At 49.1% G+C, this 25,258-nt stretch overlaps 2 protein-coding genes across 12 annotated transcripts; one reads left to right on the top strand and one right to left on the bottom strand.

Moving 5' to 3' along the window:
• Positions 1-8,342: 8,342 nt before the first annotated feature.
• IL12A (interleukin 12A) lies at positions 8,343-10,675 on the top strand (the record flags this gene model as incomplete). The annotated part of the gene is made up of 5 exons (XM_084529279.1): positions 8,343-8,579; positions 9,474-9,581; positions 9,687-9,728; positions 9,832-9,927; positions 10,293-10,675. The coding sequence occupies 5 exons, from the start codon at positions 8,343-8,345 to the stop codon at positions 10,446-10,448; spliced, it is 639 nt and encodes a 212-aa protein (XP_084385405.1). The 3' UTR covers positions 10,449-10,675.
• A 2,547-nt stretch (positions 10,676-13,222) lies between these two features.
• Positions 13,223-25,143, bottom strand: LOC311441638 (NACHT, LRR and PYD domains-containing protein 1a allele 5-like). 11 transcript variants are annotated; one of them, XM_084529991.1, is made up of 17 exons: positions 25,079-25,137; positions 22,953-22,984; positions 22,655-22,742; positions 21,950-22,027; positions 21,357-21,407; positions 20,828-20,857; positions 19,594-19,644; positions 19,449-19,492; positions 19,290-19,339; positions 18,720-18,940; positions 18,390-18,640; positions 17,679-17,813; positions 17,218-17,356; positions 16,643-16,696; positions 16,438-16,521; positions 14,940-15,212; positions 13,223-14,406 (listed from the first exon to the last, which is right to left on the bottom strand). In XM_084529991.1, the coding sequence occupies exons 3-17, from the start codon at positions 22,692-22,694 to the stop codon at positions 14,390-14,392; spliced, it is 1,518 nt and encodes a 505-aa protein (XP_084386117.1). In that variant the 5' UTR covers positions 22,695-22,742; positions 22,953-22,984; positions 25,079-25,137; the 3' UTR covers positions 13,223-14,389. The 11 variants fall into 11 exon arrangements, 9 of the variants coding, with proteins under 9 accessions (XP_084386117.1, XP_084386118.1, XP_084386119.1 ...); XM_084529992.1 differs by lacking the exon at positions 25,079-25,137 and adding an exon at positions 23,424-24,695; XM_084529993.1 differs by lacking the exon at positions 25,079-25,137 and adding an exon at positions 23,548-24,695.
• Positions 25,144-25,258: the final 115 nt, after the last annotated feature.

The raw sequence follows: 25,258 nt of genomic DNA, 5'->3' as shown, positions 1-25,258 counted from the left end.
CCACTTAGGACTCCCATTATCAGTACTCTGACCATGGAGCCAAATTCCCCAAAAGCGATTGAAAGAGCCCTCGGTCAGACGGTTTCTTTCTATGGGGTGACATCAGCATGGATGGTAGGAGGTGGTTTCTGTTCTGACAGCAGCAATGGTGCCCACCAGAGCTACAAGCACTCAGCATCCCACCCATGAGTGCCCAGAACAACCCCATTGTCCCTCTGCCCACAGGGACATCATCGGGGGACCTTGATTTTCAGGCAGGAACCCCTAAATGGCACAAGTGCCAGCAGCTGGCACCCAGCAAGTTAGGTGCAGGAGATGTTTGGGCCAAGTTTTGTGCAGATAAATGCAACCCTCAGATTGGATGTGGCCAGCGCCAGCCCTTGGCACCATTGTCCCATCCTGCCTCATCTTGAACGAGCAGGAGAAAACATCCCTGGTGCTGGCTGTTGAAGGAAAAGAGGGGTTTGGTGATAGGCCATCATTTATTTACTACAAATGGTTTAATTCCATGTGGATAAAAGCAATCCACACACTGCAAAGATACCTTCCATTGCCTTGGGACACAGCACCCTACAAGCCCATCACTGCTGCGGGACTCGCGTGGCCCCATTGGGCCCCGCTGCTGCAGGGGCAGCAACACCACAGAGTGGGAAACAACTGGAGACAATTCCAGAGCTTGCTTTTTAGTTATTGGAATACATATTATCCATATTTTTTACATATATTTGTAGGTTTTTTTGTATGCTAGTAAAAAATCCGATGACATTTCATATAGCCATAGAATGGTTTGGGTTGGAAGGGACCTTAAAGCCCACCTAATTCAAGCCTCCTGCCATGGCAGGGATACCTCCCACCAGCCCAGGTTGCTCAAAGCCCCAACCTGGCCATAAACACTTCCAGGGATGGGGCATCCACAGCTTCCCTGGGCAGCCTGTGCCAGTGCCTCACCACCCTCAGGGTGAAGAATTTCTTCCTTATATCCAATCCAATCCCTCCCTCTTCCAGTTTAAAGCCAGCACCCTTTGTCCTGTCACTACACACCCTGACAAAAAGCCCTTGCCTGCTTCCATCTGGTCTCACAACAGAACATTTCTTTTCATTTTCTTTGTGTTTTAATTCCATCTCTTGGTCCCAAACCAATCTGTGCTTGAAAAGCATGAAATGGTACACTCAGTAAGTATATATATATATTTAATTTTGTCGGGAAGTTACCCATTCAGTTGTCTCAAATATAAAGCAGCCCCTTGGACTAGAGATGTGATTTATAAACCAGCTACTTCCTGTCAAGCAAATATTGCCATTTGGGTTCCCCTTTTTTTTATTTTTTTTCATCCACAAGCATCACCGTGACGTGCACGCAGGCCGGGGAGGCCCAGCCCTTTCTGCACATCATCTCCCTGGGCGCTGAGGTGATGTGCAGGGAGTGAGGCAAGCGTGGAGAACCACAGCAGAACACGTGCGTGTGGCCTTTTGCTGCTGCTGGTTTATTGCTCGAAGGGAGAGGAGCGATGGGTGTGGAACTAATCACTGTGCAGCCCCTGAGGAGGAGCACCCCTGCCACAGGGCTTGCGGAGGGCACCCCCAAGGAAAAGCCGTCAGGGAGCGCTTACGGTCCGAGCTCGCTTCCCTGCAGGAGCCCACGCCCAGTGCTGGGGAGTTTCTCTTCCTTCTTATTGTAAAGTAAAGTGAAAGCCGTGTGTGCGGGACCCTGAGGCCTTTGCCTGCTGCCAGCATGGGATGCTGGGCCAACTCCTCATGGCTAACCCCGAACAGCACAAAGGCGGCAGGGAGGCACCAGCTGCAGGCCCTGTGGCTCGGCACGATGGGCTCTTCATCCTCTTCGGGCCTGCTCAGGCTGCCACCATGCTGTCAGCACCTCTCCTTGGTCCCAAAGCTTAGCATCTGGTGAAAAACCTGGACTCTGGGGTCTGTGCCATTAGCACCAGGCTCCCCTCAGCCTCCAGCGCCTGCGGTCGCTGGCTGGAGCCACGGACAGCAGAGACCGGCCACAGTGCCACTCACCGCCGTACCCACCTAACCCTTGGCTTCCTAACGGCAGCATTTCAGGGGAAGAAACATGCTTTCAAAAGAAAAGTGAAATACGTAGCATTTTATGAAAAAGGGAATTGCAGAGTTTCGCTTGGATCGGCCGGGCCGGTGGCCCGCGGCAGCAGGCGTTTCCAGTCAGCCTGCTCAGCACTTCTCCGGCGGCCCAGCCGTGAAACTGCCTGCAGACGTGGAGCTGTGGGTGTAGGAATTTTCCCAGGTGTCGGCTCCTGGAGGTGAGAATGTCACAGGGACCGTGCAGGGAAAACTCCCAGCTCCCTTGTCGTTTTGGGCTAGCAGCCCTGAGGGCGGGTTGTGTGCCGCCTGCAGGTACACACGGCGATGTTTGAGCTTGGCATCACCCCGGCTGCCTGCCCTCATCTCATCCCACTCCTGAATGACCTGGATCTTTGACAAAGCAGGCCCAGCAGCTGGATGTAAGCATGAGGAAAAGCAAAGCCTCCGTGCTCTTGGTGCCTTCACAAAGGGAGAGACATCACCTGGAAGTGCCACCGGCCCCCTCCACGTTGCAAGGTTTCTTAGGAGGTTTCTTATTCCCTAGGGTTGAATTTGCTCCTCGTGGTCACTGGTTTTGTGCCCTGAGACCCCCAGGACCTCCCATTCTGTCCATCATTTTCTCCTGCCACGCCATTTACCTGGACTGTGCCACCATTTACCACTGTCCCCAGCAGGGTGTCTCCCCCTGGCACCACCCCAGGGGTGCCACGCAGGACCCCCAAGGGACACAGACCTGCCCTACACCGACCGTGCTCACCGAGCCTCCTTACCGGCAGCAGCTTCCTTTTCCAACCCACTCTGCTCAGGAAGGCTTAAAAAGCAGCAAGGAAGGAAAAAAACCTTCCCACCACACGCACAGCTCTCCAAGAGCTCCTGGTTTCAGGACCACGGCCACGCAGCAAGCGGCAAAGGGCTCCCGGCCACCAGCATCCTGGTGCCAGCCGTCACCTCCCCGCCACCGCCTCCCACCGCCGCTTCCCCTGAAACAGCCGCCGGCCGCAGCCAGAGCTGCCGGGAGCTCCACAGCGCGGCCGGGCTCCAGCTGCACCCAGATGCTCCGTGGCAAAGCTGTGGTGACGACACAGAGTGAGCTCTGTTTGAAGTGCAGCTGCAGAGAGGTTAAACAAAGCAAATCCGGACATTTCTGTTGCTTTGATTACCTTAAAGAAGTGAAACAAAACTTGGTGTGCCTACATTAAAAATAATTTGAAAATCATGTCTGTTACCTCTCTGGTCTGTGAATGCTTTTGCCCATTTTTGCAGCCATCGCTGTCCATTCCCCCAGCACAATCCTGGCAGACAAATTGTGTTCTGTAGTTTGCAAGTGTCTAAATTGTTTATCTGAACTTATTTTTAAGCTGGAATATAAATAAGAGTAAAATGCAAAGCACTCTGCTGCCATGTGCTGCCAGAAGTGTTGGGTTTCTCCTATGGGCAGACATTGCTTTCTTTCAGGGTAAAGGCCTGAATTTGTCATTGACATGATTCAAGCAATCCTGTTGCTTTTGGGAAATGCAAGAAGTGCTGCACCTGTGCATCACCTGGCCAACAAACCTCAGTGCCCCTTCTTACGGTTTGCTTAGCAAACCACAAAGCTGAATGCCTGATTTACCAAAATCCCTTTATTCATTTCTAAATTTACCTCCAAAGGGCAGAATTCCTCTTGAAGGACAAAACCATGGTGAGCATGAGAATTGCTCTCAAGAACAGGTGTGTCTGTGCTCGACACGTGCAGGGCTTTTTGTGAAAAGCCCTTTTTTTGTGAAAAAAAAGCTGAGCTGACAAACACGGGCCCCGCAAGAAGGAAGCCGGGCTGCGCTCGCCCTCTCCGTGGTTACAGCCATCCTGTGTGGCTGACAGCTCAGAGCCACAGAGCTGAAACTGCGTGAGCTTTTGCACCCGGGGCCAAAAGATAAAAGGGACAGATGAATGGAAAGAAAAAAGCACCCGGAGGGCAGAAACGCGGCAGAGAGTGGAAACAGAAAGCGAGATGCGCGGAGGAAGTGAAAGCCATGCAAAGGCAAGCACCCAGCGCCGCGCACTTTCTTCTTGCACCAGCTCACCGGACGCAGCCCCTTTTATTTCTGTTCGTGTAGCCAGACTTTAAGCCAAAAGCCCCAGGGCTGGAGTGGTTTCTCCCACACCACCAGCCCCGTTTCTGTGGGGAGGGCTCCTGGTGCTGCCCGTGCCGCGTGGAGCCTGCAGAGCATCGCGCAGGTAGGGCAGGTGCTGCGGATGGCACCAGGCTCACAGCCACGGGGAGGGGCAGGGGAAACCAAAAAGATTTGGGGATAGCAAACCCAAACTGGGATGTCACTGTGTATCTCAGCACCTCCGTGCTTGGCCTGTGTTTGTTTTCCATCAGAGACCACTCCCATTCAGCTTAATACAGATTTTTCTTCTCAACAGAGACTAAAAGAATCCAAGACCATTCATAGCAGCAACTTAGAAAATTCTTAATTTTTTTTTCCATTTTCTAGAGCACTCCTAGAACAATCCTGCCATCTGCATATGAGAAGTTACTCATCCCAAATGTGACTGGTGGTGTACCCGTGTGTCTGCACGGTGCTCAGCTCTGTGCACCACCCCAGCCAGCTGCCCTGGGGGCACAAAGCTGCCAAAAAGGCAGCAATCTGTCAGTGAAGACACTTTGATAAGCCACTTGAATATTAATCTTTCCCCAAAAAATACACAGAAGCAGAAAAACATTGCCCACGACCAATGCCCCGCATGTTCCGAGAGCTGCAAAAAGTACAAAAATTAGCTTTATTTATTAAAGCATCCAGAAGGCTGGTCTCACATGAGTAGTCTCTGCCTTGGCGTTTTGCAGTTCTTTTTATGCAGCAGCGATCTACAATTAACAGCCAGCCTGCCTGTGATTTATTTTTATTGCAGCTTTACTTTATATATATATAATTATTGCATAATTATATACAGGCACGTAATTATTACATAATTATATTTAATTATAATTACGGGAACTAGGACTTTCCTATAAACAACCCATCTCTTCCAGCTGAAGACAAGGTACAAGTCCACGTGCGACACGACCTTCATGAAGGGCTCAGGATTTGGCCTTCTAATGAAGAAAATTCACATAAGACAGGAGAAGACACCTGGAAAGCCCTGCTGGGGCAGCTCAAAATCTTGCCCCAGGTGCCAAAACACTTCGAAGCCTATGAGGTCTATGGGAACAGATGGGAATTAGGCAGCAAAATGGAAGATCGGCCAACAGCTGGGACTTCTGCCTAGAGCTGTGGAAAAAAAGGTGATTTTTGTTTAGGTAGCACTTGGAGAGCAACGGGGAGGCAAAGAGGAGAGTCCTGGTTGTAAGGGGAGAGAGAGCAAGCCAGGACTGACACAGAAGGTTAGTATCACAACCACTTATGTCATCGCACATTTACAGGAACTTCCTAGTTTTTTAGAACAGTGCGGCTGGAGAAGATCCTATTTCTCATCACTCGCATAGGCAGCCCTCAAAACTAAACTGAGCAAAGATTCTCGGGGTTTTGGTTTTTTCTAATTGGGTTTCTTTATTATTATTATTTTTCCTTTCTTTTTCAAATAGGATGGTAAAGTATTGTTTTGATTGCATGCAGCGTGGTGAAGAACACCATGTGGCCCAGTTCTGACTACAGGAGCATCCTGAAAGGCTCCTGTTTTTCTCTGGAAGTTAATTTCAGCATGAGCAATTTATGATTGAAATGAAGGCAGGGAAATTACAGTTTCTCATGTAAAATCATAGATATTTTAACAGTTTTTTTGGCACACAATCATTGCACTGTATTGCTAAGTGCATACGTGATGCATCCCTGTATTTGTTGCTTTAATAACAAAAGAGTTGCTCCACCTTTATAACACTTCTTTCACCTGACAAAATGGATATCTGTGAGCAAGACAAAATATGCAATACATGGATTCATTGATTTTTCAGTTTTAAAATAACTTAGAGGTTGGACTCAATGGTCCTCGTGGCTCCCTTCCAACTCGGGATATTCTGTGAGGCTATGAGGCTACAAACTTGCTTTTCTTTTTGGGATACTGGTTCCTTGCACAAGAGCACTCTGCATACAGTCAGCTGATGCTGGGCAGGGAGCACAAAAATGGCACGAATCAGGCAAAAGGAGCAGAAACTGGCCAGACACAACCCACGGCTGACCCCAACCAGCAGAAGGAGCGCTGCTGCATCGTTGTCCCTGGGTCCCACAGCAATACCTGTGGAATTGCTGCTCCAGAGAGGTTTGGGTCGGCACAGCATCATCCCCCGTGCTGGAGCTGCTCTGGATTTAACGCTTCTGACCTGCAGTAGGTGTACAGGTGTCACATCCACGTGGGGAGAGCTTCAGCTTCAGGTGAAAAACTTCACTTGAATTTATTGTTCTCATAGGAAAATAAATGAGTGCTGACAACCACATCGTTTGGGAAAGGTTCCTTACCCATACTCGAGAAACAGCTGTAAAACATCACATGCAGCAACACCTGCAGTTAGTCCTTATTCTACCAAGGGAAAAATAAATCTCTGAGCAATGCTACGGCATCCCTGTGATTAAGATATTTCCCATTTTAGCAGCAACTGTTGAAGCACACCAAAGAGGTGGGCTTCCTGTGCTGGTGCAGCAAAACCAGGCGCTACTCACCCCGCAGTGGGATGAGACAACTTGAGGCAGTTGTGGCACGCTCGATACCATTCAGTGGTTGCATGCAGAGCCCCCTGCCTGTCTTTGAGCTCAGCATCACTCCTCTCACCAATTTCCCCGTGCTGTGGAGCACTGCAAGGTTAAATGCAGCCACCAACAAGAAGGTGTTGGCCAAGCCCTGTGCCAGCACCTCGGGAGAAACTTCCCCATCTCCTGAAGGCAAGGCTGCGACGGAGTGCTGGGCAAGGAAACCTGGAAAGCCAAACTGGTGCCTTTTCAAGAACGTGCCTGCCTATTCCCAAAGTCTGTTTCACTTCGTGGTGAGAAAAACAAGTCTCCTACACAAGATTAAAACCACAGCCCACAGCTTAATGACTAGCCCAGAAATGGAAAACACACAGTAAAACTGGAAAATCATACGGCACTGCTATGCTAGCAGGCTGGGGCTCTAGACACACCACAGCCTTCTTAGGGGAAATAAGATGTCAATTAAAATAAAGAGAATCTGAGAATTCATTAAAAAATTCTTGATTCATCCTGCTCCTTTCTAAGCTAACAGCAAAACTCCCATGGACTTCATGGCAGTCCTGGTGGAAAGAGAAGTTTTCTGCAGCCGTGTGGCCATGCACAGCACGCACTTACCTTAAAACATCTGGTGGTTGTGCCAAGCAGGTCAGTAAAAAGCAAGTTCCAGGCAGGTTTGCATAAATCTTCATCAAAGCCATGTCATCGTTAGAGCTGCTAATAATAAAACATGGAAATGGTTATCGACGTGTCATATGAATACGTGAAGTAAATCTGCTTTTCCTGAAGTTTTCCTGAAAAACATTTTTTTTAATGTAAATTTCAGTTAGCAACCCGGGGTGGGCTGGTGGAAAGAAGCAGAACAGCAGCGGCTCGGCAGCTGTGATGTCCTAGCGGAGGCAGTGAGGGCTCCCTTCTCGCTGCCCCCTTCACACACCTCACTTTTTGTGTTGTGGGAAGGGAGAAAAAGACCAGCATGGGACAGCGGGGAGCTCAGCGCCTGCACTTTGGGTGCTCTGCAGGAATGTGCACAGCAGGAGCGTGCTGCCAGGAACAAATCCCCAAATCCCAGAATGGCTGAGGCTGGAAGGGACTTCCAGAGATGATCTGCTCCAACCCGTTGCCCAGCAGGGTCACCTGGAGCTCCTTACACAGGACAGCACCCAGGTGGGGGCTGCATATCTCCAAGAAGGAGACCCCGCAACCCCTCTGGGCAGCGAAGGACTGTGCAGAAATCATTGCCAATCCACATGCCAGCCTCAGAAATTCACTTTAAAGCGGTGACACCGGAGCTGCTGCCCCTCTGAGCGTGGCTTTTGGGGGCTCCTGCACACCTCACCCCACCTGCTCCCGGCGCAGAGATGCAGCGGGCGCGCTGCTACCCACGGGCACCCCCGGGTCCCCCTCATACCCCCGGGTCCCCCACACATCCCCGGCTCCCCGCACACCCTCGGCCGCCCACGGGGGTTCTCTGGGTGCCCTGCGGGATTCCCGGGCGGCCCCGCGGCTTTCGGCTCCCCTCCTGGAAAGGAACAGCGCCCCGGGGAAGTCCTGCTCCGCCGCCCCTATAAAAGCGGCGCGGCCCCGCAGAGCAGCCGGAGAGCCCGGGGCACAGCCATGGAGAAGCGAAGCACCTCCAGGGGCAGGGGCAGCGCTACCAGCATCGCCGGGGGCACCGGGATCGGTACCGGCACCGGCAGGGGCTCGGGGCGCTGGGCGCTGCTGGCCGCGCTCTGCCTGGCGCTGCCCCTGCCCGTCCCGGCGCTGCCGCCGCCCGTTCGCAGCCTGGTCCCGGAGCTCCGCCGCTCCCGGGCGCTGCTGGAGGCTGCCAGAGCCTCGCTGCTCAGCCTCAAGGTGGGAGACGGGCAGGGAACCGGGTGGTGCCCGGGATGGGGCGGTTGGGTGGTACTTGGGATGGACGGGTGCTAGGTGGTGGGACCAGGGGTGGAGGGATGCTCGGTGGTGGGACACGGGCACTCAGGGGATGTTTGGTGGTGGTACTGGGATGGAGGGATGCTCAGTGGTGGTACTGGGATGCTCAGTGGTGGTACTGGGATGCTCAGTGGTGCTTCCCAGCCGGGAGGATGCTCTTTCTCAGCTCCCTCTAACTGCTCCAACTTTAGCACCTGGGTTTGTGCAGGTGCCTTTCTCAGCTCCACTTTTCTCAGCTCAGTGGCGGCCAATTGCACCGCTCCCACTTTGGAACACGCTTTTTCTCTCATGCTGCTACACAGCTGGCTCTGGGGATCCTGCTCCCATTGGCATTACGTTTGCATGCTGTCACTTTGTTGCCCCAGCACCCTCCTGCACCAAAGGCCCCTGGCAGAAGCACCAAGGGGATTTTTTTTTCTTTTTTTTTTGGCTAAAATTCCCTGCTACTTTTGCAAGCTTCACCTCAGAGAAGCACAAAAGAAAGCTACCAAATAGGTGCATGGTTCCAATGCTTGTGGTGTGTCGGTGAGCACTAAGTGTCCCTGCAGATGGTATTTGCTAATTTTGACTTCCCAGGAGATAATTTTACATCTGAAATTACAGTGACATGCAGTTCTCTGTAGATTCAATGGCTGAGAGAACAATTTGTGTTGCTAAAGGTATGGAGACACTCATCCAGCAACAACACACAGAGCAGAACCTGAGAGTGTTCCTGTTTGGCACAGCTGCCACGTTTTCCCCGATTTCGGACACTTGCTCCATTTGCCACCTTCTGGGGCTGAATCAGTGACCCTCTGATTTCTCTTTTTAATGCAGGAACGTGGGACGCTGGGATTTGAATGTACCCTGGAAGAGGTTGATCTCGAAGACATCACTAAGGATCGAATCAACACGCTAAAAGCTTGCACGTCCGAGGACCCAAGGGTAAAAACAAACGCTCAGGATTCAGCATCCCAGTGTCACGGAACAGCCATATAACTCACATTTCCATGTTTTAATGCACGTTATCATTTCTTCCTTCATTTGCAGACTGGAAACTGTCCAGTGCTGGAAAGTCCTACTTTTGATAAGGTAAATTGGAGGTTTCTCCAAAGAACCACTTATTTTGCTTGGTTTGCATTTAAAGCTTTTAGCAACAAATTCCAGCTTTTCTTAACAATTCTGACTTTTGCAGCATAAATGCCTGCAGGGGATCTATGAAGATCTGAAAACCTACAGGGCAGAGCTCAGTGATCAGAAAGTGCTGACGTCCATTGACGAGATGATGAAAGTAAGCGTTTCTGCCTCGTTCCTTTCTATTATTTCTGCCTTAAACCAGCGCTTTAACCCGGAGTGTTCTGCCCTGCAGTTAGTCGTAGAGTGAATGAACATTTCTGAAAATTTAGAAAATTGCTGGTGTTTTTTTTTCTGGAAGGTAAAGGAGGCAGATATTAAGGGCTTGTTGGGTTTGCTGGCTCAACAGAAGCTGATAGAAGGGAAAAAAATCATTGCCTGTGCCTCTCCAAAGAGCTTGGAGATGTCACCACTGCAGGGCTGACTGCAGAGCGCTCATTGTGGCTGGTGGGAAGAGCCTTGGTGCCCCGATGGACACCTTGGTCTGGAGGAAATAGAATTAATCCTTAATCCTTAATGCAGGCCATGCAGCCGGGCAGCCCGGGCGCGCTGCAGCCGCCGCCCAGCGCAGCACTGACCTCCTTCAAGGACCGCATGAGGCTCTGCGGTGTCCTGCACGCCTTCCGCATCCGCGCCGTCACCATCGACAGGATGATGAACTACCTGAGCGCCCTGTGAGCCCCCGGGCAGTGCCTCGAAGCACTGCAGCAAGAAAACACGGCGGGGTGGGCGTCCTGCGAAGTGGCTGGCTTCGTAGGAAGCGAGCACGTCCCATTTTACAGAGTTTCTTATAAGGAGCTATTGCCAAGTGCCTTTTTAAGCTATCTTGTTAAATTTCTACACTTCTAGACAATAAGCTATATCGTACAGTAATGTTCTCAGATCACCGAACACTCAGCTGTAACCTGTCTTAAATGTTTTATTTATTCAAGTTTCAGAAATTGAAATGTATTTAAAATATTCCTAAACGTATTTATGATATTTCTAAACGTATTTATAATATTGCTGATTTATTTATTATGAAGTTCCTTATTTATTCTATTTATTGCCTAATAAAATTACAGTTTGCATAAAAAACCATGGTGACCTTTACTTCCTTGAGCTATGACACAAATCAATCATATTGATCAGCCTCCTAAGGTGCTTGGCTACTGCCCCCATCTAAGCTGTGTACCACGATACCACTGAGCCCTGGGGGCAAATTCAAGAGTCCAATTTCCTCTTGTTCCTTCCACCAGCTGCGTTTCCTGTGGATTGTCTCTGGGACTGAGCCATTCTTGTTCACAGCCATTTCCAGCCCCTTGCAGTTTCCTCGGTGAAAGCCCGGCCCCAGGGAAAACAATAGCTGCACTGTTTAATTCAATGGAGCGAGAATATGGGGCAGAGCTCTTAAGGGCAGAAAGGATGACTGGGTGATTATTGTCCAAATTCTCCCCTCCAGTGCTAAAGCTGGGCAAAAAATAGGAGTGAGAGGAGGCCTGCTCTTCTCAGCTTGTCCAAGCTGATCCCAGTGATGTCCCACCAGCGTTAGTGTCACCTGTGTACCACGCCAGGCCTCGCAATGGCATCCTATAACCTCCCCTAGTTTGGTAACTGAACTAGAGCCCTGGTCTTTACCCCTACAGCGTGCCCATCATGCAGACATAAGGCAAGAGCGACCTTACACCTCTGAGGGCCTTGTTGGTTGTGTTGCTTCCATTCCTCCTTCCTGCAGGAATGGCAGACACACAAAGCCACAGCTGAAGAGCACAGAAATACATTTTTTTTCCAAAAGTTTCTTGATTTTGATTCAAAGAACCACGGTGTTGAAGACGTGAATGTATCTTTGGACCATCTGCTGCACTGCCCCTGTTCCTACAAGCAAGCATCCTACTCCCAGCTGTGTTTTACTCATTTCTGCTTTTGGCTAGGGAGTCCTAACAGAGCATTGTTTGTATCGGGTACCTTAAAGTTCCCAGGTGCTGTGTAACATACAGATTGGGAGAACAAAATCTTTTAGTTAGGAAGCAAAATCAGCTAGCTTTAAAATAAGAGCCTGTTTGGAACTTTTCTTTTTTTCCCCTTGAGCCACATCAAAATTACAAGCTGAAGTTGGCTTTGTAGACAGCAAAGCTTCTTGCCAGAGTCACAACAACTTACCTTTTCTTTCTAAAGCCCATATCTCATCCCCTCTGCGTGCCCTGGCAGCTCTTGCAGCAGCTGGGGCACACAGAAGCAGCCTTCCCCTTTCTCCTTCCCCATTACAGGCAAAGTCTTGCTCGGTTTTTGCAAACCCCTTGATTTTGCATGTTCAGAAAGATTCATTTTCGAGAATTTAGCTAAACTTGCAACAAATCAGCACCAAGCGCATGCAAATGGCTATGATCTCAGCACAGCCTGCCTGAGAGTTCACCGCTATGAGGGGCCTGCACGTTCACACAAAATATACAGCGTGGGTATGCCTTACCTTTCTAAACTCACTAATATTTCCCAACAAAAGCATTTTGTGCTGTAATTTAGCATCTGCACTCAATAGAACCATTAGCTGGCAGTGAAACTAGTATTGACATTTGGGGAAATTATCCCCTTAATGCTCCCTTTTCTGGGATAAATTGCTTTATTCATTAGTGGGAAAAAAAAAACAGATAATGACATCTGTATTTTTATTATTAGTGGCTAAACATTGCACATGTGGAACAGCATGTGTTTAATCACCACATAGCAAAAAAATAAAACCCTCTTGTCATTTTGAAACAAAACCTGAGGCTTAAATTGAAAACCCAGAGATGGACACCGGGACAAACACGCTTCCGTTCCCTCTTCCAAGCTCATCACTGCTCCACTTACAGACAAGGGGTCTCCCATCACAAAACCATAAAGAAATAAGCAGTTTTTGCTGCTAAAGAAGTGAAAACTGGCAGCTACGATGTGTGGAACTGCAGCCAGCAGGAGACTGTCCTTGAAGACACCCAGCTGCCTGATGGTGGAAGATGAGAAGTGTCCACCAAGGCACCACGTGTCCCCAGCAGCAATTCCTGTTTGCCTGGCAGAGGAAGAGCCAAGGACAACTCTGCATCCACACGGGGAGGTGTACAACACACCTGGCCTGGCTTTCCCTAAACATCAGAAGAGCCCCCGAGGCTTGGGGCACCGCCACAGCCTCTCCCTTGGCCAGTGGAAACCCCTCGGGACTCTCCGTGGAGAAACCCCTCCTGGAGAGGGATGGAGAGAGAAGGCTACTGCTGTGTGATGGCTCACGAGGGCTGGCAGATGTGAGGGACGTGCAACCCTTCCTCCAACACCGCTGCCTCAAACCCTACTGCTCACCCAAAACAGGAACACGCCCTGACCTGACAGCATTTGGCAAAGCAGCACTAAGGGTGGAGGAGATGGCCCATGGTAGGCAACCAGCAGGTAACCTCTAAAAGAGTCGTATTTCATCAAACAGTTCAAATAAAAACATGAAACGCATGCAGTGTGAATGTTTACTTTTTAATCCTGATTTTTAAAAGTATGCTTTTTCTTTCATAAACATACACAGGGGAAGATGATCCATAGAATTGCGTGTCTTTAAAAATAAGACAATCAAGTAGCTGCTCTCTTCTGCAAATGACATTATTTTCAGATCTCTTACTACTGTACTACTTACAGTACTACAGGTATTGCCACAGAGTAACACTCTTCTTGGAAAATTTGAGTTTTCCAAGCTGAGTTTTCTAAAACTCAAAATATGAGGTGGTTTTTTTTTTAATTCTTTTTTTTTTTTTTTCTATTTCAGCTTAAGCACCTCATTCTGTTCAAGTTAAAATCGCTCATGTAAAAAAAAAGTATAAAAAGTTCATAATACAAAAAAACATTCAGCATAAAAATATAAAAATTGAGACAGACTATACAAGACAAGAGTGAACAAGAAAATCCCACAGAAAATTCAAAGCTGCCTGCGGTTAGTAGTGGTGCTACTCTGAAGTTGGTCTTCAGTTTTTCTTTTTTAGAAAACAGAACCACAGCCCAACAAAGGCTGAGCACGCACGAATATATACAGTGGCTACATATACACAGCAATTATGCAAACAACCTTATCTGCAAATTTAAGAGTATTCTTCCCTGATTGTAGGCATCTGTACGAAATGTGACTTACCTCATGATTTTGACAGTTCCATTATTTTTTAGGGGGATGAAAGTTGCTGCGCAACTTTTCTCCCTGCCTTTCCCTGATGTAAATAAAATGTTTCAAGATAATAGTCATATACCCAATAAAGGTAAACCAATTTCTCCTAGTGTTCATTGTCTTTTAGGATTGGCTCAAACAAGACAAAATTCTGTCGCAAATCTGGGGCACGTGAAGCCTGGCACTTCCATCCTGATTCGACGGCGGCGATGACCGGCATCCAAGCGCATGAGTAATTACTCCTGAAAAACCCACATGAGTAATTACTCCTGAAAACACTTCTTGCACTTACATCAGTGCAAAATTTCATTCACATTTCTTTCATAGACTCTGTCTAAACTTTCCACTGACTGATTATGACTTGCATCTTCATTACTGAATCACAATGAAATGCCAGGGAAACAGCTTGAAAAGTTTAACCATTTGGATGGGGAAAGTTCCCGAGTTTTTTGTCAGCTTCTTCTTGAACTCATCACTGAGCCATAAAGCCTGGGGAAATGAACACACACAAGCACGTTAGCATCTTAATAACTTCTAGAGATCAAATAGTACATATGTTGAAGAATATGTGTATAAAAAGGTACAACAGTGCAAGGTATGGCAATATACATGTTTGCAAGGGCCAGATGAGTGAGGAAACAGCAGCAGTTGTCTTCCTGTTGGAGCCAGGTTGCTTTTATGGATAGCAAAGCAAGAATAAAGTTTTGCCTGTTCCAAAACCATTATTTTTTGGACTTCTTTGGGCTTCCTGATACAAACCAACAACTTGCCTAGGTATATAATGCCAATTAGTCTGGTCACGGTCAAGTATTCTGAACAGTCAATACAAAAAGGTTACTCGTTTTATATCAGTTTCTGAAGGGAAATATACAAATGCCACAAGAAAGTAGATCATTATTAATGTTAGAAGGGAGACAATTTTGACCCACACAATAAAATGTGTACTAGGTATTTAGTATGTGAACTCTTCAAATACTTCTGAGACACGGTGATATAATTACATAAATATGAGAAGTGGATACCTTCTAGTAGTTGTACTATATCATATGATACTTTTTCGCTGAGTCTGCTGTACAAATTTTGTGCGGTTCCGTTGCTTTGCTCCCTTTCTCTCCACTTGCTTAACAGCAGAAATTTTTGTATATTGACTTCCTGTTCCTTCGCCTGAATCTGCTGAATGTCTTTCATTTCCATCTGGAGGCATTCAATAGCGACTTCTTTCCACTCTGCACCAAACAGCTTTGCGATCGCCATCAGCTGTTGATCGGTTAGTAAGTTCATTGTTTTAATTCCATCTGGAAACACACAGAACAAAAATCAGATCTATTATTACTCTTCTGATCAGCTTTCTAACTAAATGACACTGTTGGCTTTGTGCAGGGCCAGGGGACATATAATGAAGGGGACCTTATTAGTCACGCAGACAAAACTGGATTATAGAATCACCTAGAACCACTTCGGTTGGGAAGAAAATCCAGCCCTCTAAGATCAAGTCAAGCACTGTAGAAAATCACCTGAATAATTAAGAAGCCTGGCTCATAAAGATGCTAAGTTCTGATTTTGTGCTGTATGCCCTAAAGGCTTTTTATTTCCCCTCCACTTATAAGCAGCTATTCCTCTCATAGAGCTGTACGAACACAAACTTCCTTTGGTATGTCACGTTATGTTACCAAGCACCCAGAGATTTTGTGATGTCTAACAACAAGGCTTAGCATTAACATGTTAAGCGTTTGCCATCACCTGACTAATTCAGATGACTGCTTTTCCTCAAAACCAAACAGTGCTCCAGGAGGTTGAGGTTTGCTTTTCTTTTAATTACAGTAGCTAAGAGGTCTCAGCCTACATGGTTATATGGACTAAGCCATTTTCCTTTTCTTTATCACCATTTAAAAATGAAGTTTTGAATGATGAAAGCTCTCCCTCTGGTGGCTACATGCACCCATAAATAAATACCTACATGCATGATTATTTTTGCTGACACGTGAAGCCTGATGCCAGCTATATTATTTGATTCAGAAAATGACCGTGTTTTCTTTTTTCAAAATAACTATTAGTAAATTAGTAGTTTCTCTCTGGGAGCTCCCAGACACCAAACATTTCCGAACATCAAGGCATTATATGCCAACAGGAAATGGGAGCTGATTTTTTCAGCCTTTTATGGCTAAGGACATATTCTGAGTACAAAATCTGAGACATGTAGTGGAAACCCCTTTTAAAAGCATCCGTTATTCCCCAGACTAAGAAGACAACACCATTTTAGCTGACCCCTATAAGTCAAGTTTCCTAGCTGTTTCTCCACATTTACCTGTTGAATGAATGGCAGTGTACAGGGGTATATAAGTGAGGCACACAAATTCTGTAGCTACAAAAGCAGCAATTTCTCCTCCTGTATTTCACGGTCAAGTTTGTGGAAGTGTACAAAAAACTTGGCTTCACTTCAAATCATAGGATTAAAAATAAAAATAAAAAAAACAACACGCAACCCAAACTCAGTATTTTAAATGATATAGAAATGCTTGCCTGTAGTACTGTTAGACCTTTGCTTTTTGCCACAGTGTGTCTCTTCTTCGGAAAAGCTGTTGGTTGATTTCCGTCTTTTGATGCCTAAGAAGCAAGGAAGAATCGATGTTATTTCATTCTTTTCACACACACATCACTTGAGCAGTAACAGCAACTGAGGCACACAGAAAACAAGCAACTCGGAAATATCTTCAAATGGACTTACTGCCTGCATTTCTTTTTAGCTCATTTTTGTTCTGATCATAATGTATCCAGTCACCTGGAAAACAGTTTTCAAAGAAAACAATAGGTCAGGTGGGAATTTCTATTGCTGTGCCCTAAGTCCAACCATTGTCACACATGAAAACAAACTATTAAGTGGATTCGTGTTGCTGAGCTAAGATTTAAAAGAACGAGATTATTTCTCCCATTTTCCCACGCCACTTATATAATGTATATTGCTCCTGGTACATACAGCAGAGCACCCTCCTGTCCCACCCCACAACACTGACACCTTTGCCTGCAAGCTGAAGGCACCTGCTCCAGCACAGGCTTCAAAGACACTACTTTGTCCGTCGTCTTGACGTCTGTGCTGCGCAGGGGCTTGTGCAGGTTACTCCAAAATTCGGTATGCAACCTCTTGGATCTCTTCTCTTCTTATCACTTCCAGTTCCAAACCTTGCAATTTTAACAGCAGTAATTGAAGTTATTTAAAGAATTTAATCTACAGGCTGAATTGCATCCCAAACCATGCTTCCTTTCAGCGGGAACAAACTGCTACTCAGAACACAAAATACCTACTTTCTCTTAGCTTTGCTTTCCATACAACTGCTTCAGACTCCAGTTCAATCAAAGACAAGGTGAAGTCTTCATGTTTCTCCAAATAGACTTCAATGTAACTTTTTAGTTTCAAAAGAGATCCATCAACAAATTCAATTTCCTGTAAAATGTTATGTTCAAAATAAACATTTATCCAAACATTAAATTAAACAGAAGACATTTGGCCGGTGGCACATATCTGATCCAAACTCCAGACTGCCCAGAGTTTTGCCATCAACTTCAGCAATGTGAGGATTTAATCCCAAAGATTTAGGTCTTTAAGAGGCAAATGCTTTCTGTAGCAATTGCAAATGGAAAATGGAAACTGCCCTTAAAGCCAGAGCAAGCCCCACACTCAGCAGGAGTGGGAAGGAAAAGTTATTTTCTATCATGTTTCAAATCAAGCTGTGATGCACAACATGACAGTTACATGAGGAACTTACCTCTGGAGTTACTTCAGCTTCTGGTTCACAGAGTAATCTGTATCTCTTTCCTTTCTGTAGTAATTTTTGGCACACAGGGGGCTTGTCGATTTTAATGAACTTCTTTTTTGAATGTTTCACTGCTTTTGCTATATCCTGAAATTTTAAAAAGACAGCGTGTTACACCCCTCAGTGAAAGGAGTCACATTTACAAACCACACTACTTGGGGCTCTGTGTTTTTTTAGCACCACAACTCTAGCAAAACAGCCACAGCCTGTGCCACACAGCAAACTTTACTAGATGCTGTGTACCAAATGCAATGCTTGTGAGGGCAGATGGCTCCATTCCTCAAAATAAATAAATAAAAATAAAAAATGAATTGTGCTACATCAGCGAAATTCAAAGGGCTTTGCAAGCCAAATGAAAGCAAGCATTGTTAGCTGCTACCCCCCTCTCCTGCTGGCCTACGGGGGGATTGGTGAGAGGGGACAAGTGGTGCAGATCTGAGCCCTGCCAATTTGGTGGCAAACACGTTTTTGATGTGTTGTCATTTTTTGTACTTTTCACGGCAGCATGTGAACGAGTAGGTGGGCCAATATAACTGCTTACATATCAAACCCTACTGTGCCAGGGCCTTTTTCCATGTGGAAATGCCACCAGAGCTTCGCGTGCACAGACTGCAGGGAGAGAAGGCCACCTCTTGGCCGAAGCACCGAGGTGGCGACCCCCACCTTGATAAAGGATTCGTTGTTTGTGGCCACGTAGACCCGGAACAGCAAGGAGGGGTCGCCGTCGACGGCCTTGTACAGGACGACGGCGCCGTGGTAGAGCAGGGGCTCCTCACTGTGGATGAGAGGCCCGACGGGCGACAGCGAGCTGACCAGCCACCGCACGTGCGAGGCCGAGTAGTCCATGGACGGCTCGATGGCTGCACCCGCGTCCTTGATGTGCAGCACCTTGAAGGCTGGATGGGAGTCACCATCTGTGGGGACACACGGCGTCGGTGTCGGCACCCACGGCCCGGCCTGGCCCCGTTGCCCACACTCGAGGCCGGTACTCACCGCCGAGGCAGAGGGAGTGGGGGAAGGCGATGGAGGTGAGGGCGGAGGCCGCCTTGCAATGCACGTCGAAGAGGGGGCCACCCACCACCCACGGCGGCTTCACCAGCCCGGCGTACTTGCTCCAGGACAGCAGGGAGTAGCTGATGGTGACAGCCTCGGTCACCTCAAAAATCAGGCCCGTGACGCTGCACTGGTACGTGCCGTCCGCGTCCAGCTTCAGCCTGCCGGGACAGACCCGCCGAGTTAGCCTGGTGCCTGCTGCAGAGCAGGTGCTAATTATTATTATTAAATAAATAATGAATTCTTTCTATTGTAATAATTCATAATTATTAATTAACTATTGCAACAAAACAAAACACATGAGAAGACACCCTGAGGGCTGTCTTGGACAAGGATCTACCGTCAGCACCGGCAGCTGGTGCAAGGTGTTTGTTTTCAGGGACTTGGGGGCATCTTTCATTATAGCTACAAATGCATTTGTGTAGGAATTTTTTTCCCTGCTTAATCTGAAAAAGTATCTTGATGGGAACAACATAAATGTATACCCACTATATTAAAAACAAAACATACAAATATTGTCCTCCAGCAAGTCTCCTAGGGGTCACCTGCTCCCTCTGGGCCTATATAAATAGATAAAATAAAAATACATATTTTAAAAGCTCGAGAGAAAACCTGCAAATTGTAATTCTATCTCATGAAAAATAGACATTTTTCTTTTTCTAAACATACATTTTCATTTCTGCAGTGCTCACAGTGGGGCAGACAGTTCACTCCTAGGGAGAAAACAGGCAAATCAGCTCATTAAAGTCAAAGTAATTAAATGCTCAGAAATAAAAAAGGGAGGGAGGGGGGAAGAACTCCAGAGCTCTCTTACCACCAGATTCATTGCGGTCTGGCTGTGATTCTTTCTTTTCTTGTTCTTCATCTACATAAAGAAGTTTTAAAGGCACATATTAATACACGTAGTGAAAGAGCTTCCTGGGAAGGACCATCTGTGGCTTTTACATAACAAAAGGACAGTGGGGACAGACCTCTCTGTTCCTGCTTCTGCCCACCCCAGCTTCCTGGGATTCCTAGTATTTGCACCCCTTCAATGGGAGCTGCAGTGATGCCTGGCCTAGAAAATACATCCATCAGCCTCCAGGCAGGTCTCTGCTCACATATTCAGCAAGGACAACCCACCAATTTCATCTGCTTACTTTAAGGAAAAACACAAAGGAAAATATTCTTAGGCCTACTGTGCCTGCACACAGCTTGGGAATGAGGCTGGGCACCAGGATAGAAGATTTGTCAAAAGCTCAAAGCCTGCCCAAAGGCCTGGAAATGTTCATGGTGAGGGGGAAACTTCTCCCCAGGACCACTCATCCTGCCAAGTACAAACGCCAACCACCTGCAGGGAAGCCAGGCACCACGTTCCCCAGCGAGAAGGGAGCCACGCTAGAACAGCACACTTGGCCCTAAATGGGTTTTGAAACGCCTGAATCCGCCTCACCAAACTCCAACACAAAAGCAAGCAAGCAGAGCTGACACATGAGGCAAAATTTTGTGGCCCGGAGGGGTCAAATTGTGCAAACGTGACTGGCAGAGCTCACGCCACAAGGTGTGACGAAATGCAACCGCCGTGCTGCCAGCCCAGCAATGCCGGCCTGCGGGCAGGCCCTCCCCGTCATCCCGTCGTGTCAACACCTCCCAGGTAGGCATATGTGGGAGAGGAAGAAAATCTATTATTATCCGACGCCGTGCTGAGCTGCCTGGAAGCCATCACAGAAACACCCAGGCCATGACAGCGAGCTGGACCCCGTCCTGGAGCGCTATTTTGGGCACGGAGCAGCCGCTGGCATCGCTCCGAGCCCCGGGCAGGAGAGGAAGGCTGGCTGAGCTCCGGCAGCGCCGCTCAATAGTTAGCAGCGCTGCCATGTTCACACACACCACGCAAGCACTCAGCCCTCCAGCAAGTGTCTGTGCCAAAAGAAAGGCCCTGGCTGGCAGCGGTCGTGCCAGCGCTCGGTTGCTGTCTGCCTGCCCTCATGCATCCCAGTAAAAAGCCACGTCGGCTTCCTAATGCCTCCAAAGGCAGACACAGGAAAGGAACAAAGCAGCACACTCACCCGACCGTCTTGTATCAGACTCCTCAGTATCTGATGGGAAAAAAAAAAAAAAAAAAAAAGCTTTCTAATTCTTTAGTAAAGACTCTCAGTCTTGCATGAAAACAGAATAAACTGTTCGTGGTGTAACCCGTGCAAGTGGAAACCCACACGCTTTTCATCAACAGCAAACACTTCCTTTAATTCTTTTCCTGTCCATCCTGTTTTGCCACTTGTGCTGCCAATTTTTATGCAGATTTATAGCCTCTCGGTCTTTGGACGGCTACTGCGGCGTACAAACATCTGCAGGCATTGTGTGAGCGAGGCCAGTGCCCCACGAGCTGCCGCTCCTCTGTTATTGCAGGGCTCAGAAGTGAGTGACTAGGAAATAATGTGCTTGCAGAAATATCATTCTGCTTTTCAGCATTCAATCATTGAATTACCAGCGCTGCACAATAACTTTGAGACTCTTCCCACAAAAAAAGTAGCACATTTTAACTGAAGTTACGTTTTCCAAAGAGGGAAATTAAATAAACTGGAACACAACACTCACCTGAGTCATCTTCTGAGCTGCTGCTGGAGCTGCTTTCGGAACTGCTCTCACCTGAACAAAATCACACCCCGTTAGTGACAGGAAGGAGTAAATAAAGCTATGCCACAGGCAGGTAAGGGATACATTGAGAAGTTTAAAAACATTTGTTTGGTGGGCAAGTTGGGTAATGCCACAGGGTAAGAAAATACTGAGCTATGCTTAGGCATAGACTCAAGTCAGAGGAGAGTTGTGGAGAGGAGACTTCAGAGGTCATAGAGGCTTCTCCTGAAGGGTACACATGATGTTCGTTGCTTAATTTTGATCTATAATGTCCTAAACAAACTGGGGCTGTTCTGGGCCCTCCCTTTGCCCCGGCACATCCCACTTCCCCAGCTGAATCACGATTTCCCACGGCACGCACGAGAGGTGAGTGAAGCATCGGCAGGGACGGGCGCGTGCCACCAGGGAGTGCCTCGGGCTGGGGCTGTGCCACACACGGCTCTCATAAACCCCTCGTACAAACGTGAGTTGGAGAGAAATCAATATTGGAAAAGAAATGACCCGGTTTCCAGCCCCACAAAGCTGGACTGGCTCCTGGTCCCAGCTCTGCTCACCTGCCGGGAGCTCCTCGGCACTGCCCTCGGCACAGCCGGCGGCACAGCCCGCTCCTTCCTCGCAGGAGGCCTCCAAGTCTGGAAGAGGATTTTTGGGTTTTACGCGCATGTTTTGCATGAAAAAAGGAACTGCTGAACACCTAGAATCAAAGTCTCTGGGGCTGTCAGCGTCACACGCTTCACACATCCTCAGCACAGGAAAGTGACGGGGCCACCGCTTCCTGTGCTGATAAAACCCCGAGCAGGTTTTCTTGCTTTGAGTTTAATCGGTGTCTGCATCACCCTGCAGGGGCACCCAGAGGTGCACCAGGGCACGGAGGGAGCAGCACACGGTGCACTGCAGGGCAGAGGGGCTGCAAGGACGGCCACGGACCCCCCCTCCCACCGCAGCAGGCAGAGCAAAGCGCCAGCCGATGGCTGCCGACTCCCAGCAGACACAAAAAAATGTGCCCAACACCAGGCTGTCATCAGCAGCCAAAGAGGAACCCACAGAGACGCGGCGAGGACCGGTGTCCCACGGCCTCCACCCCACAGCAGATGTCCCAGCCAGACCGCCGCGACACGCACGCCTCCGTGCTCCGAGCGGGGGTGTTAGAGATCTCACAGAACCGTTTAGCAGAATAAAAGCTCTCTCCGCATGATCATGCACTGATTTTTATTTTGCACGAGGTCTCTGGCAGGTCCAGCTCTGCCCATGGTGCTCACCGAGTGCTCCGGCTTGGATGCACGGAGATTCGGCAGCCATCTACTGAATTTTCAGTGCAAGACTAGCTCTTCTCCTGGCATTTTTGCACTACGCAGATAAGAGGAAAAGAATAAATAACAAAATAACATGAATTTTATAAACAAGCATAAAATCTCAAAAGTGAAACCCATGAAACTAAAGCATTACACATTTATTTTTCTATAGCCAGTAGTTATCAAATTGTGATTTTCTTTCAGAAGGATGGGAATTTCTAACAAGAAACCCACTGAAGCCACGCACTTCACAAAGTTACTGTACCTTGCTCGTCTGCAGAGAGGGATTCGATTCCGCTGGAAGACAAAACGGGAAATGCATGAGAAGACCTGACAATCTTCTGCAACCTTTCCACACAGGCCAGGAAATTTGAGGAAACCGAGCAGGTTTTAAGGCAAGTTAAGCAGTAACGATGGGAGGATGGTGTTTAAAAAATTAATTTTCTCAATGCAACCCCAGCCCCTGGCTCTTGCCCTTGCTGCAGGGATGCTGGGGATGCCTGGCTCTGCCCCAGGGGTTCCCACGAGGGCAAGCCCTTGGTTCCCAGCCCCTTTTGCAAAGCCAGGCTCTCCAGGACATAAACATTTGATTTGACAAGCAGGCAGGAAGGTTATCAGCGCTCCTAGTGCAGGGAAGCATCAGGGTGAGTACAGCACAGCAAAGGCTGCTGAGACAACAAAGGGAAATAAGAGAAGAGAGCAGGAGCCTGTCCACAGCCCCCGATGTTTCCGAGACCTTTGTTTAGTCTTCAGGCTGGGTGGAGCAGCAGGACGCTGACATTATTTATCTTCTTCAGCAACACATGGAGCTCAGACAGGCTTGATGACCCCTAAGTGGCAAATTACTCCAATCTGATCACCTGTTGGCAACCCACAGCAAATCCAGACCCAACTTTGTCATCCTTTCTCTCTTGGAAAGGGGAGATTTGCTGGTTTTATCTTTCATGGATCTTCATCAGATCTGGAAACCTTTCCAGGGAGCTCCACAAAGCTCTCAAGCGCCGTCGCCGCTGAAGCACCACCACAGAAGCATCCGATTAGGAAGGGAACCGCTCCGGGTGCAGTTACCACAAAGCAGCAGGTGACACCCAGCTCTGCTTCGCTTTGGAATCAGAAGCCAACCCCATCCAGCATCCCTGCTTCCCCAGCAGCCCGCCCAAAGCGCGGCATTGTGCAGGCAACGGCAGCAGCAGGAAAATAACCCTTAAATCCGGGTCTGAGCAGCAAGGAAGCAACGAGGAGAGGTCCGGGCAGCGGGACAGGGACACTCCCACGCAGCCCGAAGCGGGAAGATTTCTCCATCAAGGCCAGGGAAAATGGAGTTAGACACGGAGAGATCTGGGTGAGATTCACCAGGGATCTGGGTGAGAGTCTCAGTGCGGGCAGGAGTGGGAATCGTACCCGAACTGCCTTGAAAAAAATAGACTGAAGCGCTGGGAAAAAGCCTGGATGGAGCTCAGTGCGCGCCCGAGCCAGTGGCTGTGTGTAAACGCGGTTTGCCTACAGATGGCTTCCAGCCCCGCGCTTTGCTCCTCCTCAGCTAAAAAACACGCGGCGAGGAAGAGAACCAGGCCTACTCGGGCTGACAAATTATTGCCCACAACCAGCTAATTGCTCGCGGGAAGCAATGCGTGCCCAGCCTTATCTCCTGCCGCGCCGGAGCCGCGCGCCTCTGTTGTTCGGCCCCTGCTGAACCAAAACCAAAACAGTTGAACCACGCTGCTGCCCGCAGCCTTGCAGGCGGGAGATAAACACGCTCGCCTCCAGACCGCCCCAGCTGCCACCCGTTTTGGGATGGGTGCAATTGGGTGCAGGGACACGGAGCGCGGTGGGCTCGCTGAGCGCTTTTGTTCGCTTTAGGGGACGATGGCGAGCGGGGCTGGGGATGGCGGGCGGCTGCGTGGCCGGGCCCTGGCCTCGAGTGGGGGGCACGGGGAGCCCCCGCTGCAGGTGCCAGGCCAGGATCCTGCACCCCACGGCCCCACAGATGTCCTGGGGGTGTAGGATGGGTGCCCAGGGGCTGGGCTGTGCATGGGATGGGGTCCCTTTGCTGGGATCCAGGCAATGGGGGGGGGGGCGTTTGGGGACAAGGGAGGATAATGGGATGGGGGGGACAATGGAGAAGGGGCGATGGGGAGGTGGAGGCAATGGAGGGGGTAGTGGGGAGGTGGGGGCAATGGGGAGGGGATGGTGGTGGGGGGCTGTAGGGGGGTGAAGGAGGATGCTGGGGGGGGCTGGGGGATGCAGATGGGGACCAGGCTAAGAGGAGGGGGGGGATGCTGGGGGAATGGGGGAGGGTTAGGAAGGGTCTCGGGGTGCGGGGGGCTCGGGGGAGGGTGGAGGGTGATGCCGGGGGGTGGGGGGCTCCGGGGGGGTCCCGTCCCCGCTCACCTGTCGGGCTCCTGCAGGCGGCGGGACATCGCGGCGGGGAGAGCGGGCGGGAAGCGAGCGGGGGGGGGGGGAGAGGGAGGGGAGAGGGGGAGAGAGGGAGGAGGAAGAGGGGAGAGAGGGAGGAGGGAGAGAGAAGGGACCGCCCCCGGCCCCCCCCTGCCCCTCCCCGCAGTGTAGGGG

Source organism: Aythya ferina (genome assembly GCF_964211825.1).
Source record: "Aythya ferina genome assembly, chromosome: 9".
Classification (NCBI taxonomy): Eukaryota; Metazoa; Chordata; class Aves; order Anseriformes; family Anatidae; genus Aythya; species Aythya ferina.
This window is presented reverse-complemented; position numbering and strand designations above follow the sequence as displayed.

Bases quoted from the DNA above. Each gene is read 5' to 3' on its own strand.
- LOC311441638 (XM_084529986.1), bottom strand. From the start codon at position 23,633: ATGAAAGATAAAACCAGCAAATCTCCCCTTTCCAAGAGAGAAAGGATG. The intron at 21,408-21,949 runs GTGAGCAGAGCT...GATTTTGTTCAG, and splicing joins TGCCGAGGAGCTCCCGGCAG to GTGAGAGCAGTTCCGAAAGC. The intron at 15,213-16,437 runs GCAAGCATTTCT...GTGTGTTTCCAG, and splicing joins AAGGTCTAACAGTACTACAG to ATGGAATTAAAACAATGAAC.